This window comes from Cryptomeria japonica, chromosome 3, assembly GCF_030272615.1.
Source record: "Cryptomeria japonica chromosome 3, Sugi_1.0, whole genome shotgun sequence".
NCBI lineage: Eukaryota > Viridiplantae > Streptophyta > Pinopsida > Cupressales > Cupressaceae > Cryptomeria > Cryptomeria japonica.
The window spans coordinates 543952955-543968946 of NC_081407.1; the positions used below are offsets into that span (position 1 = coordinate 543952955).

At 35.2% G+C, this 15992-nt stretch overlaps 1 protein-coding gene across 4 annotated transcripts in view; it reads right to left on the bottom strand.

Annotated features, from left to right (window-relative positions):
* The window catches only part of LOC131075092 (glutathione S-transferase zeta class), a 287162-nt gene that overhangs the window by 206719 nt on the left and 64451 nt on the right, over positions 1-15992 (bottom strand). For 2 of the 4 annotated variants that reach the window (XM_059218436.1, XM_059218438.1), the window contains exons 6-7: positions 11148-11195; positions 10944-11019 (exon numbers count right to left, since the gene is read on the bottom strand). In XM_059218436.1, the coding sequence (XP_059074419.1) occupies positions 10944-11019; positions 11148-11195 (124 nt within the window). The remainder of the gene's footprint in view (positions 1-10943; positions 11020-11147; positions 11196-15992) is intronic. The other 2 variants (XM_059218437.1, XM_059218439.1) reach the window with 2 other exon arrangements.

Here is a 15992-nt window from a genome sequence, read left to right on the forward strand (position 1 = left end):
CAGTTGGGAAGACGTCAGAGGTTTCTCAGTCCGCCATAGCCACCAGCACTGCGAGTGAGGAGCTTCCATTCTATCGATTTGCTACCTACAAGAGAGAAAGATTTGATCTAGACAAGAAGGTCGGAAGGATCAGAGGAGAGAAGTTCACTCATAAGATTGACATAGAAGATTATTGGGCTAACCTGATGGACGAGCAGGCAGTGAAGAGAAGAATGTGGTCCAGAATGTCAGTAGATTTCATGAGGAAGTGTGGACTTTTCCTCATTCCTGATCAGGTATTAGATGATAGAGATCATACACATCCACAGTATGAGAGTGAAATGAAGAAGGCAATCCTATTGCCTAATTGGTCAGAGTCAGAAGAGATTGACCTGAATATATTGATGAGAGAGGTCTTGAATTTCTCCCGCCTATGGGTGGATATACAGATGAATAAGTTAGTTGACATGGGTGTTCCCTTCACTTATGAAAAGATGAAACCGGAAGAGTCTACTTCCGAGGATGATTAGAGGACTGTCAGTGATGTCAGGAATCATGCAGGCGAAGAGAGTCAAGCTCCCAAGAGAAGGAAGAAAATGCCAGGAGAAGTCAAGGCCAGAGGGAAGAAGATTGAGGATGTGAAGAAGAAACAGAAGACTATCATTCCTCCACTTATCATTCCTTCACCCCCTCCCAGTGTCTCATCATTCGAAGTGATTGAAGTAACAGAACAAAATAAGGAAACTCAGCAGTGTTCCAACACAGTGATACTACCAGAGAATATTCAGGAGTTCCATGCCACAGCAACATCTGCACCTCCTGATGAGAATAATGATCAGCCGGAATCCCCTATTGTCCTTTTGGAAGTTAGCTTGGGAAATGAAGTATATGATTGGACCAGGAGTAATCCTGATGATAATGATGATGTTATTTCGGCATTAAAAGGACTTGATCGAGAGATATGTCTTGATGATGGTATGGAAATGGCCGCTATTCCTGAATGGTTGAGGAAGAGTATGGAGAAAAGTAAACAAATGATAGGGGTGCAGCCTATTGATGATATTGATGACTACCTAGCTAGGAGTGCTAAGAAGAAGGAGCCCAAGAGAGGGAGATTTTGTCGCACATAGCTAGAAATGAGACAGTAATGTGGATTGCGCAGATTGTTGTTCCTATTGCAGGCGTGACAGCGGACATTGCTACTCCTATGGATTTCCAGATCACTTCAGTCGCCCTTGGTCGTACACCCAGAGAACAGGAATTCCAGGAGATTGGTGACAACCTCCAGGCAATCAATGCAAGGTTAGACAGAGCGGTTGCGGAGAATGAAAGGTACAGAGAAGAAAATATTAGACTCAGAGAGTATATTGCAGGGACAAGGCATGGAGATCCCACCCTTATTTCCCCTCTTGCGGTTGACAATAGAATACATTCACACTGCGAGGTAGCGAGAGGTACACACTCAGAGGTGGAAAAGTGGATTGAAAGCACAAGAAAGCAGGCAGATGATTTCCTTACTCAGTTTGTTAATGCATATGATAGGACAACAGGGCTTATATTCAAAATCCAGTATTTTGAGGGAGTTTGGGAAGAATTCCGGCCTATTCAAGACAAGACTATTCCACACCTCCAGGCATTGAAGAAGATTCCTAATTCCACCTTGGTCAGCGAGAACATTGTGCACAATGGAGATAGATATGATTTCCATGGCTGGTATTGTTCACTAGCCATGAAGAAATCAACTTATGAGAACGCCCAGTCGAGTTGCATGGAGATGGAAGGATTAATTCAGGACATTCAGATGAAGATCCTTATCTCGATTAAGGAATTAATTGGTGTTGATGTTAGTGATGCTAGTGGTTTACACTTAGCCGGATTAAGAGACAAGATAAAATTTATGTATTTTTGCCAGTTAGACTCTTTGAAGAAGAGTCAGATAGATGACTTGGTCTCTTTGTTGATTCATGTTCATAGTTCGCAGAAGCTAATGCCAGAATGGGAGAACACTTTGAATGCTTGCTCGTATTCATTGGACGTGATTGATTTACAGTAGGATACCTTGCCTAGCATTTCCATGGAGGGGTTGGATTCAGTATTGGCTAGATTCTTGGAGTATGCTAGGAGAGAGAGAAATGCAGGGAGGAATCTTCTAGAAGATTCCCTATATGATGACTAGGTATCTTTTCATTGGGCCATATGTTGGTGGCGCCATTTTTGATGTAACCCTAATTAGGGCAATTCTAGGATTTTGTTGGCATGATCTCGGCCGTTGATATTTAGATCAATTTGGGCCATCCATTTTTGCAAGAGACTCTATATATGCCTCCTTGTCTCTCATTTGTAAGAGAGAGTTTTTGTAGAATTGTTGGTATATGCTGCAGCTATTTGAATCCTAATCATTGTTCAATTGTTGGTGATTTTGCTCTTCAAATGTTGTATTTGCATTCATGGTTCTCAATTCCTCCAAGTTAGATTAGAATTTTGTTGTCATCATTTTTGTTTTCAAAAATGAAGGACCATTACATGAAATTTTTGTGAAAAAAATAAAAATATTTACTCTATGGCATGCTTTCCGAGGCAGAATTTCGACTAATCCTTGGACTAGCTTAATCCTTAGTCCATCCTTGAACTACGTTTCGAATTTCATCGAATTCTGGGTTCGTTTGCTATGTCTTTCCTTCAATTTCGGGTTTTAAAATCCCGACTGCAGGTGGAGAATTTTCTTCAAACTGTAAGTTTTAATGATGTCCATTGTTTTGGTCTTTGTAGGGAAATTTTTAGCTTATTACATGTGCACTTTATTAAAAGATGAATACTTGTAATTTGTTTTAAATTTCCCCTTTGTTGTTTTTATTATTTTTTATTGTTTTTTGGCTTTTTTAGTTAAAATAGGGATTTTTTGGTTAAGTTACAAGTAAACTTGTAGTTCTCTCCAAAAACCCCTACTTTAATGGTTTTTACATGTAATAGGGATTTTAAACCCATATTACATATGTGCAAGTAAGTTATAACTTGTTGTAGGGGTTTTATTTCCCTTTTACAAGTGCATAAAACTTGCATCTCTCTCCAAAAATCCCGATTTTGCCTTGTTAATGAAATAAAGTGACTATTTTAAACTTGCTATTTGGTCCAAAAAACCTGATTTTGCTTATAAAGTGCATTTTTGACATTTTAAACTTGCTATTTGGTCAAAAAATCTCGATTTTGCCTAACATGTTGAAAAAGTAAAATTTCAAACTTGTTATTTCTTCCAAAAAACCCGATTTTCATTGGTTCATGCAAATTAAAACTTGCTATTTGTTCCAAAAAACCTGATTTGCAAGGGAAAAATGGTTTTTGAGGATTTTTAGCAAAATTTTGTGGAGTATTTGTTGGAGGAAGGCATTTAGGATTCCTTCCTATTTCCATGCATTTTCAAACACCTTTCACGCCACATGGAGGTTAAGATTGCTGGTTTTTAGCTTTATAATAGCAGCCACGTTTTTTTGCCATTTGGAATGCCACGAATCAGCAATGTTATGAATCGTTTTGGCTTGGTATGCTAAGGCCTTGAGGTTAGAAAGAGTCTTGGCCATTTTCCATGCCATTTCTCATGCATTTGCTGCCACGTTTTTCAGTATTGGGCATTTTTGCAAAAACGTGGTTAGGGTTTGGCATCTTTGATTGTCTCTATTTATTGGATTGTCTTCTTCATTCCAAGATTGATTAATCATCTTGTTGAAGAAGGCATTTTCAGTTTGAAGCAAGGTTTGATTTTTCTTTTTCTTTCTTTGTTTCATTTTCTTGTTTTCTTGTTTTTCCTTTCTAGTTGTAAATGGTTGGTTCTTCCCCAAAAATCGGTTTTTGCGAGAGAGATTTTCCCCTTGATAAGCAATTTTAGAATTGCATTGTTCTTCCCCATTTTCCCTCTTTACTTGTATTTGGGATTTTAAATCCCGATTACAAGTTGGATGAAAATAATTGTTCTTCCCTTATGGATAAAAGATTTAACCATCTTTTGTTGAAATTCCAAGTTGCAAAGATGAGAAATGCCCATTCTTTCAAAATGGGGTTTTTAGAACCGGATTACATGTTGAAAGTTCTTCCCATTTTCTTGAAGATGATCTTCCCAAAATCTTTTCATATTCATTCCCATCATCCGTACATACCATTTCACACCTTCATTCATTTTCCCAATTTAAAGTCTACCTATGGTCAGCCATCCAGAATCCGAAATTGGTCCAAAATGCACTCAAAAAACACTTGAAAATGAGTTCTAAAGGTCCAATTACAAGTGCAAACTTGTAGTTACCCATTACACATATAAAGTTGCATGTTTGTTCCCTACAATTGCAAGTTAATGCTCTTGTTTGTGTCCAATTAGGACTGTAGTTGAAATAAGTCTTAGTTAGTTATTGAAGTCTTAGTTAGTTATTGAATAAGTCTTGGTGGTTAAGAGAATCTCTCTAGTTAGTCAGGATCCTCCCACCTTTTTCTCAAGGCTCCTCTTCTATAAATACTGGAGGGGTCTATTGTAATCTTTATCTTTTGGAAAGCAAGCAAAAACTCTACCAAATTTACAGCAAGAAGTCTTTGAGCTTATGTATGTGAATTGAAAGTTTTGACGAATATTAAAGAAGGATTACTCAAGTTTTGAGTCTTTGAGCTACATGTTTGAGTTTGAATCTTTTTATTTCTTCTATGCAAAGTGTTTCTAAAGGAGCTTAATCTAATCTGATTTGAAGTCTTTGAGCTGCAAGTAGAAAAGATTAATTAAAATAGGAAAATCTGTAGGAGCATCAAGTCTCTGAGCTTGCGTCTATTCTTGAGGAAAAATTATTGTTTGATAAGAAATAGCAGCAAGTCTTTGAGCTTGCATTAGTTCTTGTCTTTGTGTTGAAAGAATAAATTATTCCAGTCTTTGAGCTTGCATTAGTTCTTGTCTTTGTGTTGAAAGAATAAATTATTCCAGTCTTTGAGCTGTTGTCTTTTATTCGTTGTAAAATTTAGTATAGCAAAGGGTAGATAGGACTTCCAATAGTCAAGTCTTTGAGCTTGATATTGTTGTCCCGTCCCGAAGGACGGGACGGGAGTCTTTGAGCTTTCAGAAAACTTCATTTCCTTTCGCTCGTTTTCATTTGAAGTTGTTACCATTATTATACATTTTCTTGCTATCACTTTTCTAAGGAGAGAAAAGGATATAGGCTTCCTTGAAGAAAGAAGGAAGACTGCTGTCCCATCCTGTTTTTATTTCAGTTTTAGATAGATAGGGGGAGCCTTCCCTTAATTAGGAGAGTTTCATAGTCACACACTGTGGTTGAAGCCACAATTTTGTTTGCTTTCATGAGTGTACAAAATTTTCAACCAACAAATTTAGATTAGAATTTATTTTCATGCATGTTAGATTGAGTGGAAGATTTGTTGAGTATATTTGTGTGGGATCCTTAATCCATACCACTAGCCCCTTGCCGTTGGTAAGTGCGCCTTGTGTGGTCAACTGGAATTTGAGTAAGCATAACTTCAACTATTACGCGTCCGTTGACAAGCATCAACTTGGATGGTGTCAACATTTGATGGTGATAGCCTGAAAATCTTTGAGTATACCTTAGCTGATTGCACTAAGCTTGTGTCAATACCTGATTGTGAGACCTTGCCTGGTTTGATTCCACTAGATCCATTCATCATTTCCTACATTCTTAGTTTTAGAATAGATTTCCTGAACCCTGTTCTTTTTCCCCCTTTTTTAGTAAGAAGTAAATCCAAAGCCATATTGATAAATCTTAAGTCGTCAGCACACCTATTCCGCATCATTCATGATAATCCAAACATTTGCGTAAGTCCCCAAGTGAAACACAGCAATTCACATCAACCACTGAACTTACCCACTCGTCAAGACCTGACATGTAGAAACCTTGAAATCATTTTAGTTGATCTCATTCTTAGCATCTGAGGTGATTTTGTTCAAGAGAGGGTAAATTACCTTGGTACTTTATTCTGAAATGTTTTGTGCATAAAAAACACATCAACACGTCCCCATCCCGGAAACTCGGGGTAACATAGATATTTAATCAATATTTTATTTTCTATTCACCCTCAAATTTATTTCAAAGGTTAAAACAAAAATCACTAATAAAATATTTGAGAGAAAACATTGAGAAAGATTGTGCCAACTTAATTAATTGATGGAAAAATTGTCATTGATGTCAAAGTAATTAAAGGAGATTGATGTGCTTACTGAATTAGTATAGTTGATGAACATAAAGTTCATGGTCTATTTATCCTAAATCTGATAAACACTTTACAGTCCGATCATACAGTCTTCAAACTTCATACAGTGATTACACAATTACAGGCTTGAAGATATTCTGTTTTGTAGTTGATTGAGTGATACATCTGTGATGTCAATCTTATTCACTAAGTTTTACTTTAGAATATCAGGTTTAGAATATGATGGCTCATGAAAAGAAGAATTCTCAGAATACATCTGTGACAGATACAGGTACAGACAATAATTCAGAGACATATCATGATTTCGCTGCAGATTTATACACCTGTGGATGGATACTGGTGCAGATAGTAATTCAAAGACATATAGTGGTTTTGTTGCAGATAGAAAAACATCTAATGTGTAGTTTCCAGATTATTGTCAATATGTAACGGATAGCAGATTAGAACAAACCGACAAAGGCAGATTGAAAACCTTCAACCAGGATATTGAACAAATCAAATATGTATGATAGTCAATTATTGTGGAAGTAAGATGCACATCGTGGATCAGTGCAAAGTCGGAAAAGACCAAACGATATATAAACTGTGGATGCGATGAAGTTAAAGATACAGAATTCTTGTTGTCATAATAGTTGATACGATCAGCAAACATAAGATCGACTTCATAATAGTTGAGAGTATTAATGTAATTAGTAGAGGTGCGACTCATTGGTACGCTCTGGTTATAATTTGTTAGTAACATTAATGTTTTGATAACTGAAAGGAAGTGACTACTCAAGAACAGTGATAATCATGTGTTGTTAAGAATTGTTATGAATAAATAATAAAAAGTCGATGGGGTGTGTTATAGAAAAAAAGGAGGGGGATTATATTCAAAGGATTGTCTCTTTTCATAGAAACACAATGATATATATAAAGAGATAGAACTCTTTTGGTGAGAGTAGTGAGAAGAATGCTGTGCGTATAGTATTGATCAGATTAAAATTCATATATGCACTGCATCAGGGGAGTTATTTTGTGGAAATCATTTTCAGATCTGAAAAGTCACTAAGAAGTTCATTAGTGAGTGTATAGACAGGCTTATGAAAACAAATACTCAGACTTATAGTACAGATTTATATCAGTTAGTGCAGCATTGTAAAGGAGTTTTTAATGCAGATTTATGTCAATCACTATAGCAGATGTTTGACAATCTTACAGCAGATTCTGAAGTGAAATTTGTGATCAGATTGATGGCTGATTTAAATCAGAATATAGCAGAACTAAATAATGAGGTTGGTGCCTCAATCTTGTGAAGTTGGTGCTTCATTTGAAGGGGTTGGTGCCTCTTGTAAGTTGGTGCTTACGAAGTTAGGGAGTTGGTGCTTCCAGTGGGTTGGTGCTCACAAAATCAGTTTGGGGAGTTGGTGATTCCTGTGGGTTGGTGCTCACAAATCAGACTAGGGGTTGGTGCCTCTACAGATATTGTAAGAGAAATTTTTTAAGCATTCATCTACCATGGTTTTCTCCCACATTGGGTTTCCACAAGAAAAATTTGTGTTCTTTGTGTTCCTTGAAATATGTATGATTATTTAAGAAGTAGCATAGTTTGATATCATTTTGAAAAGAATTAAAAGTCTTTAATAGACTGATTCACCCCCCCCACTCTCAGTTTATTTGAATGCTCTTCATTAGTAATACAAGATTAATCATTGGATTCAGGCGGATAAAATCTCTAGCATAAGTATCAAGATAAAATATAATTCACTGTATACTCGAATGAATCTAGGGGATGGATTTGCTTAACTCCTTAAGGCTTTAGGCCAAATTCTGAGGCAAGATTCAAGCCTTTAATTATTTATCTTTGAATGACAGCGACCTCAATGCACTTTGGTGCACATTCTTGGTTAAGTAATGCTCAAGGGACATGTTTTCTGTTGTTCTCCATAGAGATGTGATTAGTTATGCCAGTAGATTGTGAAAAGACTGGCCAATTCAAAGCTAGTTTGAAGATTTACAAGACTCCATGATAAATGTTGCAAGAGAACTTTTAGTAATGTGGATATTCATTCCTCTTCAGTTTCCTTTTCACCTTATTCTTTCTTTTTCATTTTGATTAATATTAAGTTAGTTTATGCATAGCATAGGTTTAAATATCACTTTGAATTCACTGCAAATCTTTTGATGAGTGTTTGAATTGATTTGCAAAATCTTTTGAAAAGGTTTAATAAAAATCACATCACAATTTAGTTTCACATATCAATTCTACCATATAATCTAAATGAGGTTAAGATCATGTATAAAGGAAATCAATGAACATTCACTCATTTACACAAGCAAACTACCCTCATTCTTGAGTCCAAAAAACCAGAAAACAGGCAACCTTCTGAGTATTGACTTGCAACACTCCCCAGCAATGCTAACATTTCAGCAAACCCAAAAGTGTATACCCAGCCTTTAAGAGTCTCATACATTTTTCAAGAAATTTATTATACTCGCTAAGTTGGTGTGTTAAAAGGCCCTTCAAAAATATGGTTCCATTTTGACTAAGTGGAAAAACTCAACAGACATATATTTATCTTCTTGGAGAGAGGCAAGTTCCAAGTAGATACTTCCTTAGCCTTTCTGTTTGTTTGTTTGTTTTTTTAATGTGGAGAAATAGAGAGGATATGAAAAATGAGTACAGCAAGGTATGAGTATCTTATTTTCTTATTAATAAAACTGGATAGGCCTAGGATAAGAGAATGAAAATTGGGGAGAGATTGGTGAGGCTTGGGGTTTTTGGTTAGTTTTGCTCAATCTCCTTGTCTATTTGAAGCTTGGAAGACTTCTCTTCTACTCTCACTAATATGATGCCCCTGGTTAGAACATAGAGATTAGTGAAAGCTCTAGCTGCATTTTTTTTCCCTGACTCTACTTTTTAACTCGGGGGTAATATAGAAAATTCACATGTAAATGTAATTGGAGAGATTGAGAAAACAAAAAGAGGGGGATGCCTGTCTGCTATCCTTGCTTGGCTATTGGTGAATCAGATCTATCAGAATTGATATCCTTTTATGAAGTATTTTTTTGATTCAATTGTGCAACTAGTGCAAAAATTATTTGAGGAAACCACTTGATAGACACTTGGTATAGTGAAAGTTGATTTCTTTTGCTTTAAGAATTCAATTCTTCTATGTATTTGCTGCTTGTCCCTGGTGCTAGCTCTGACATTTTCTGAATGCACTAAAACCTTGTCCATGGTTAAAATATTTGCTAACTTATGAAAAAGATAATACTTGTTGCAAGAATAGTGGTTTTCTGTAGTGAAGCCTAAATAAGGGAGGGGCTAAAGAGCATGCCTTTTACCTATCTTCCATCTTCATGGATGTCAGACATGAATTCTTTCCAGACTTAAGAGAAAACTGAGAGTGTTTGGTTCTTCTTTGCCCCTATTTCATCATTTTGTTGTGCACAAAGAAATATGGTTAAGGAGTGAAGTGTGTTTTATTATTGAACTGATGAAAGGTCTGTGATCATTATTAAACTCAATCTGCATATAGAACAGAAACCTTATCTTCCATACTTCAGTCTCATGTTTATATATCATCTTCGTTATGAGTAACAGAGTCAAATAGAGAGGACTTGAGTGAGAGAATGATAAGCATGTGAAACAGACAAGCAGTGAGAGTCGATTTATGGCTGTCAAGGACTTACTTTTATCATGAACATTCAGATCTCTAAAGCCTGTCTGTTTTGATGATCTAAAGGAATGTAAACTCATGATCGGTGGAGTCAAACTGCTGACAAGGATTGTTAGCTCCTTTCAGATCTTGGATGAATTAGCCTTTGCACCCAGTGCTGGATTAGGGGCTAAGCCACTTTGTGATTCATTTGTATTCCTTGTTAACTGGTTTAGTGAAGTTAATATTACCTGGTGTTGGCATCTTGCCAAATTTTTCTTTTTCTGTTGATCTAGAGTTCCTTAACTCTAGGTATCTTGAGGAAAAGAAGAGGAGCTCTTCTTCCCATTCCACAGTGTTAGCATGCATAAGAAATTGTACATAGGGTGGTAAATGATCACACAAATTGCCAAAATATCAAACTATTACAATACTTCAAGGTATGAAAACTTGTAATGTTTATATGCTAATCCCTGATCTATCATAGTAATACATAGACATAGAAGGAACCGACCTGTAAGAGGATAAGTCTCCTCAATAGGCCTTTTTTAGTACTGCCCATGTACCACAAACTTAATTCACGCATTCTTCTATTTTATAAGCTAGACAAGCACAAACTTAAATTTTAACATCAGGAACAAGTCTAGGGAGTGTTCATGTCTTCAACTGCATGGAAGGGAAAAACTCAAGAAGATTTAGATCAAACATAAAAAAAAATAATACATTATTACTCAAATAAAATATAAAAAAATATGAAACTACTTAGTGGCAGTTACTCATTTATCACTAGTTAAAGATGTTCCACATTCTTATCCACTATTAGCGCTAGCTAGTGTAATAAAAAGCTTATGCTATTAGATCTTCCTTTAATAGATGGTTATGAATATTGAGCGACAAAAGTATATCTATATGTTTATGAAATCAACACTTTTGTCACTAAAAGGAAATCAATACGGAAAGGATTTAAAAAGTTCCTTTTGCTATGATTAGGCAACACAATCACAATGTTTATAAACTGGTTCATTCTCTGGATTCCCAAATCCTCGAAATTAACCATCTAGTATGTTTATGTATATGCAAATATTATATATTATGGTTAGTGATACTATGTCATACCAAAGAAACCTCTCTCAATGAAATATTTAGTCCATGCTATCTGCTCCTCTGGTCCAAGTTTGTCCCTCATTCTTCGCTACACATCAAAATCACTTCATAAGTTGGCATCATCTTTGTTTCTTACCAATCCAAATACAAATCTAACAATAATAGTGCAAAGAGCAGAATCTGTATCCTTATAATCCTATTAAGGTACACCCTTACAACCGTGAGGTGAAAAGGCTGTATACTGGACCCAACAATCAGAGTCACCTGTTTCCATGCAAACAACACTTTGATTATGGAACTTGTCCAAGATCTAGAAAGTATACAAACTTTTCATTTATAAATTTGAAGGCATGCTATGGATATTAAAATATATCTTGTAAATTTCTGGGAATAAAACAAGATAGAAGAAGGATTGTGTTCAAATGATTTGTTTAACAAACACCCAAATTGCTTTTAATTCAATGAAAGTTTGCCACAAACTTTCTGTTTAAAGGGAAAAATTAACTATAGGAATTTCTAGAAGAAAAAAAGTCAACTTTGATTTCTCACAGCCTTTGCATCATCAGGTCAATATTAAAAAAAATCTAACTGAAACATTTAAATTAAATTATACGACATAAGCACAAGGACAACATACTATTCAAACAAATCAAATCTTATTGTTGGTACCTTGGCACACTAAAAGGATTAGAATAACAATAAACTAAGCATCTAACTAAACAGAAACAAATATTTTAAATATGAAGAGACTATTTGAGAAAGACCTGATCAACTAAGGAGGTGTACTATGCAGCCCTGTTTGTGCTTTGGTTTTGTTTTTTTTTGACTTGTTTTTGCAATATAATCAATGACAATAATAGTGTAGATAAAAAGATAATAATGCAACACTTTTTCAGTTCATGAAAATTACTAATATTCAGAAATAACACAACTGAAAATTCCAGGTTTAATTTCTGATCAAGAAATACATTTTTTCTCAAAAATAACAACCCAATTCAAAATATACACTACATATCCCAAAAATGCAGCAATGGTTTTGCTTGAGTTGGTCACAAAAATTAAAAATCACCAAAATATCACTCCAAAATGAATGCCAACCCTCGCAATTAGCTCCAAAGGCTACACTGAAGGCATGCAAGGTAGTGTAGGTCCAAAACGCCCCAAAACAACAAGTGTAACCTCCACAAAACCCTAGACACCCATCAAAAGAGTGTATGGCCAGCAAGAGAGAAGATACAACCAGCAAGATAGAAAATATACCCTCCTCAATCTTCTCCAAACTTGTTCTTTTAAAATCTGATATTCAAGGCCATTTAATATTGGAAGTCATTTTGAACCCTCCATGATCATTGCTTGAAGACAAGCAATCTTAGGTAGGGTGGACTGTAATGTCCCTAATTTGAAATATAATTTTAATAATAAATAATAATAAAAGTAAAATACAAAAAAAAATTAAAATTAAATTAAACTATAAAAGGATATAATTAAATATAATCAAAATTTGATTTAGTTAATGAATGCACAAAAGACGTAAAATGAAAAGTTGTGACTCCCTCAAACATGAGATATAAAAGGAAGAAGAGAACCTCATTTGAGGGGATGATAATTTGGGGAATCAGATCTGATTGTGAAAGGTTGTGTCCCTTTCAAAGGGCAGAAATAATGAAGAGTTGCACTCTTTCAAAGGGTGCTAATGGTGAAAGGCTGTGTCTCTTGCCAAAGGGCATGCATGATGAAGAGGAGTAACCTCTCCCTCACATGGAGAGATATAAAGGAAAGGAATCAAAAGCATCCAATATCATCACCATCAATCAGATCAGATCAGAACTGTTATTAAGTTACAGGCAGTAACATCGTTGTTCTTGGTGGTATAATGTTCTTATGCATAATTTAATAGTAAAATTATTATAGACTGCAATATGTATGACAGTCATACTTAATTTGATATACATTCGTAGTACATGAAAGAATATTATATTAATGGCCTAGACTTTATTTCATTTGCTAATGCCTATGAGAGGACCAGGGATCAACAATTAATTGAAAATCATGACTTCAGAAAGACAGCAATCAAGGCATAAATAATTGTTATTGAGGAGTGATCTTATTATCAACTAAAGCAGCGATGAATGCAATTAAGCAAAGACAGTAATTAAGGACAAAAATGGATAATTAATTCAGATAAGGAAGAAAATCAGAAACAATAAAGGGGCAAGCGGATTCCATTATCCATGAAGGCAGTAGGAGATTAAATTCAGTCGGGAACAGCTATGGTTAGGACAGCAACAGTTCCAATCAAGAGAAAGGAAAGAGGTCTAGATTACTTGTAAGTTCTATGCTATGCTTTAAGCATAAGTATTCTGAAATTAATCATTAGATCTGCAGGAGTTAAGAATAACAACAACTAGAATTAACAATGTCAGTTAATGACTCAGTTATCTTAGAAACTTATAACTATGTTAACTAGACATAAATGTACGTAACATATTCATGGTATGCTTTACTCATTGTAAATACGTAATACACAACTTAAAAGAATAATTATGCATGTTTAGAAATACATTCTTGTAAGGAAAGGTATGAGATGTAATGAAGGGGTGACAAGGGGCTCATAAGTAGGCTGTTCTAGAATGACCAAAGTGGCATCCAAGAATTTGAGGGCCCTTACATAGAGGAGTCAAGGAACCCAATTACATTCTTTGCCTAATCCAACAAGACATGGTTAATTTGGGAGAAATAGACTTAAAGGGGAATTCCAATCACAAGAAGAAAAATAAAGATGGAAGTGATGAAGGAGAACGGTGATAGGATACCTCACTAGGTAGACCACCTCATGGTAGTTGACCGATGGTCCCATGAGGGCAAGGGGGCTCTTGCTTTCACTCCGCTCTTGGGCCTAGGTTAGAGGATCTCTTCAACACCTTATTGTTCCTCCTTACTCTCACTCTCTTCTGGTTGAGTTACAATCAAGAATTAGACAGAACTATGGTTAAGTTAATGTTCCTGACCCTAGGTATAGAAAATTTCTATTTAATTATCCTTTATAAGAGATTTATATTATGGTTTATATACATTTCAATGGTTTCCTAACCAATTGCAAGATCTCAATCAGGTACGCATCTTGTTCCATTTGTAGTTTTACATAGAGATGGTGATTTAGGGCAAGAACTAGGGTTTTTACGAAAAGGGGACATTACAATGCCCAAATATGACCTCTGAATGAAATCACCAGATTGTACCTCTGAACAACATGGAGAATGTTGCCTGCAAGGGTTTTCGTCCTCACAAACCAAAGACAAGAAGCAATCTCCCGAAATTAAAAGTAGTATCAAAATCAATACTCAACGCATCCTCAAATGAGAGCCCCAATCCTTCTATTATTTTTTTGGCTTTTTGGCTGCATTTTCAAAAAAGCTTTTTTTTGTTTTTTCACTATTTCTTTGGGAAAGCACTTTTTTCTTTTTCATCGCTTATTTGAAAAAGCACAAAGTCACTTCCCTTTTTAATCTCCCACTGTAACATTAAATAATAAAGGCCCATCCATTAAAATAAATCACCTTTGAATTAATAATTGGCCTATATAGTCCCTTCATTAAATAAATTAAGATAAACAATAAAGTTAAATCTTTAACTTAACTTTATTAACTTATAACTTATCGTTATTTAATTTTAAGTCTCTGGACTATATCAAAAGTCAAGATGATCATCAAAACTGAACCCACTAACAATACTAAAAATAGCAAGCATGCCAACTAACTCTAGCGGTGCCCATAACTAACTTACAAAAAATAGTATGGGAGAATTAACCTGAAAAGCTCCAGAAAAGAGTGTTACGCTCATCCAATGGTCAAAATGCGAAATCACACTTGATACTACCTCCAAGATTCCCTAACCCTAATCATTAGCCCACGGGAATTGACTAAATAGGTAATGACTCCACCATGTTGAACTAGCTTAGGAAGGGGTCTTTACAGGAGCATTCTTAAGATCTACTAAATTAAACAACAAATAACGTCAAATCATATAATGCTCTATAAAGGAATCTGTCTATGACATAAGATCTGTTGTACCCATACAAAAATTTAAATTTTTAAGCTAAAGTCATGATCAAGTCTTGTTTAGTTTGTTTCGTTTTGTTGTCTTTTTCTCCTTTTTTGAATGTTTGCAAGATCATGGAGTGATGCTCTTGAAGACATTCATCATGGCACAGTGAAGGAGTTCCTAATTGAGGAAATTATTAAGGCTAGGAATGAGAATGCACCCGGATATAGGGGACTCAAAATCAAAGCTAGAATTCAGAAGTGTGCCTAATGCAGAAATATATAACATAAGCACAAGGGCAACATTCTATTAAAACAAATCAAATCTTATTGTTGGTACCTTGGCCAACAAAAAAGAATAGAATGACAATAAAATAAGCATTTGACTAATAAAAAATGGAAGTTTTAAATATGAAGAGGTTATTTGAGAAGGAGCTCATCAACTAAGGACCCTTCTTAAGATCTACTAAAATACACAGCAAAGGAGGTCAGATCACTTTTGTTGATTTTATAGCTATAATTCTCTATAGAAAATCCTTCTATGACATAGATCTATTATACCTATACAATACTTTCATATCATGTCAAGTTTTAGGCGAAAGTTTGTTGTTTTCCCACATATAAGTTCATGAGCAAGGCTTGTACAATTTGCTTCGCTTTGTCATCCTTTTGTCCTTTTTTAAATGTTTGCAGGATCATGCAATGATGATCTTGAAGACGTCTATCATGGCACAACATAGAACTTCCTAATGAAGAAATTTGTTAAGGATCAAAACAAGAATGCACTTGGATACACCTCAAATCAAAGATAGCATTGAAAAGTGTGTCTAATCTAGAAGAGTGCACTTGAATAATGAAGGATTCAATATTAAGTTCCAAGTGAAAATTCCATGCACAATTGCAGCTAGATATTCAAGGTGTTAGGAAATGGTGTCTCAATCTTGCAATAATAAAAGGTTATGTAAAATTTGTCATTGTAAATCTTGACCATTTATCATTGGGTCATAGGTCTAACAATGGA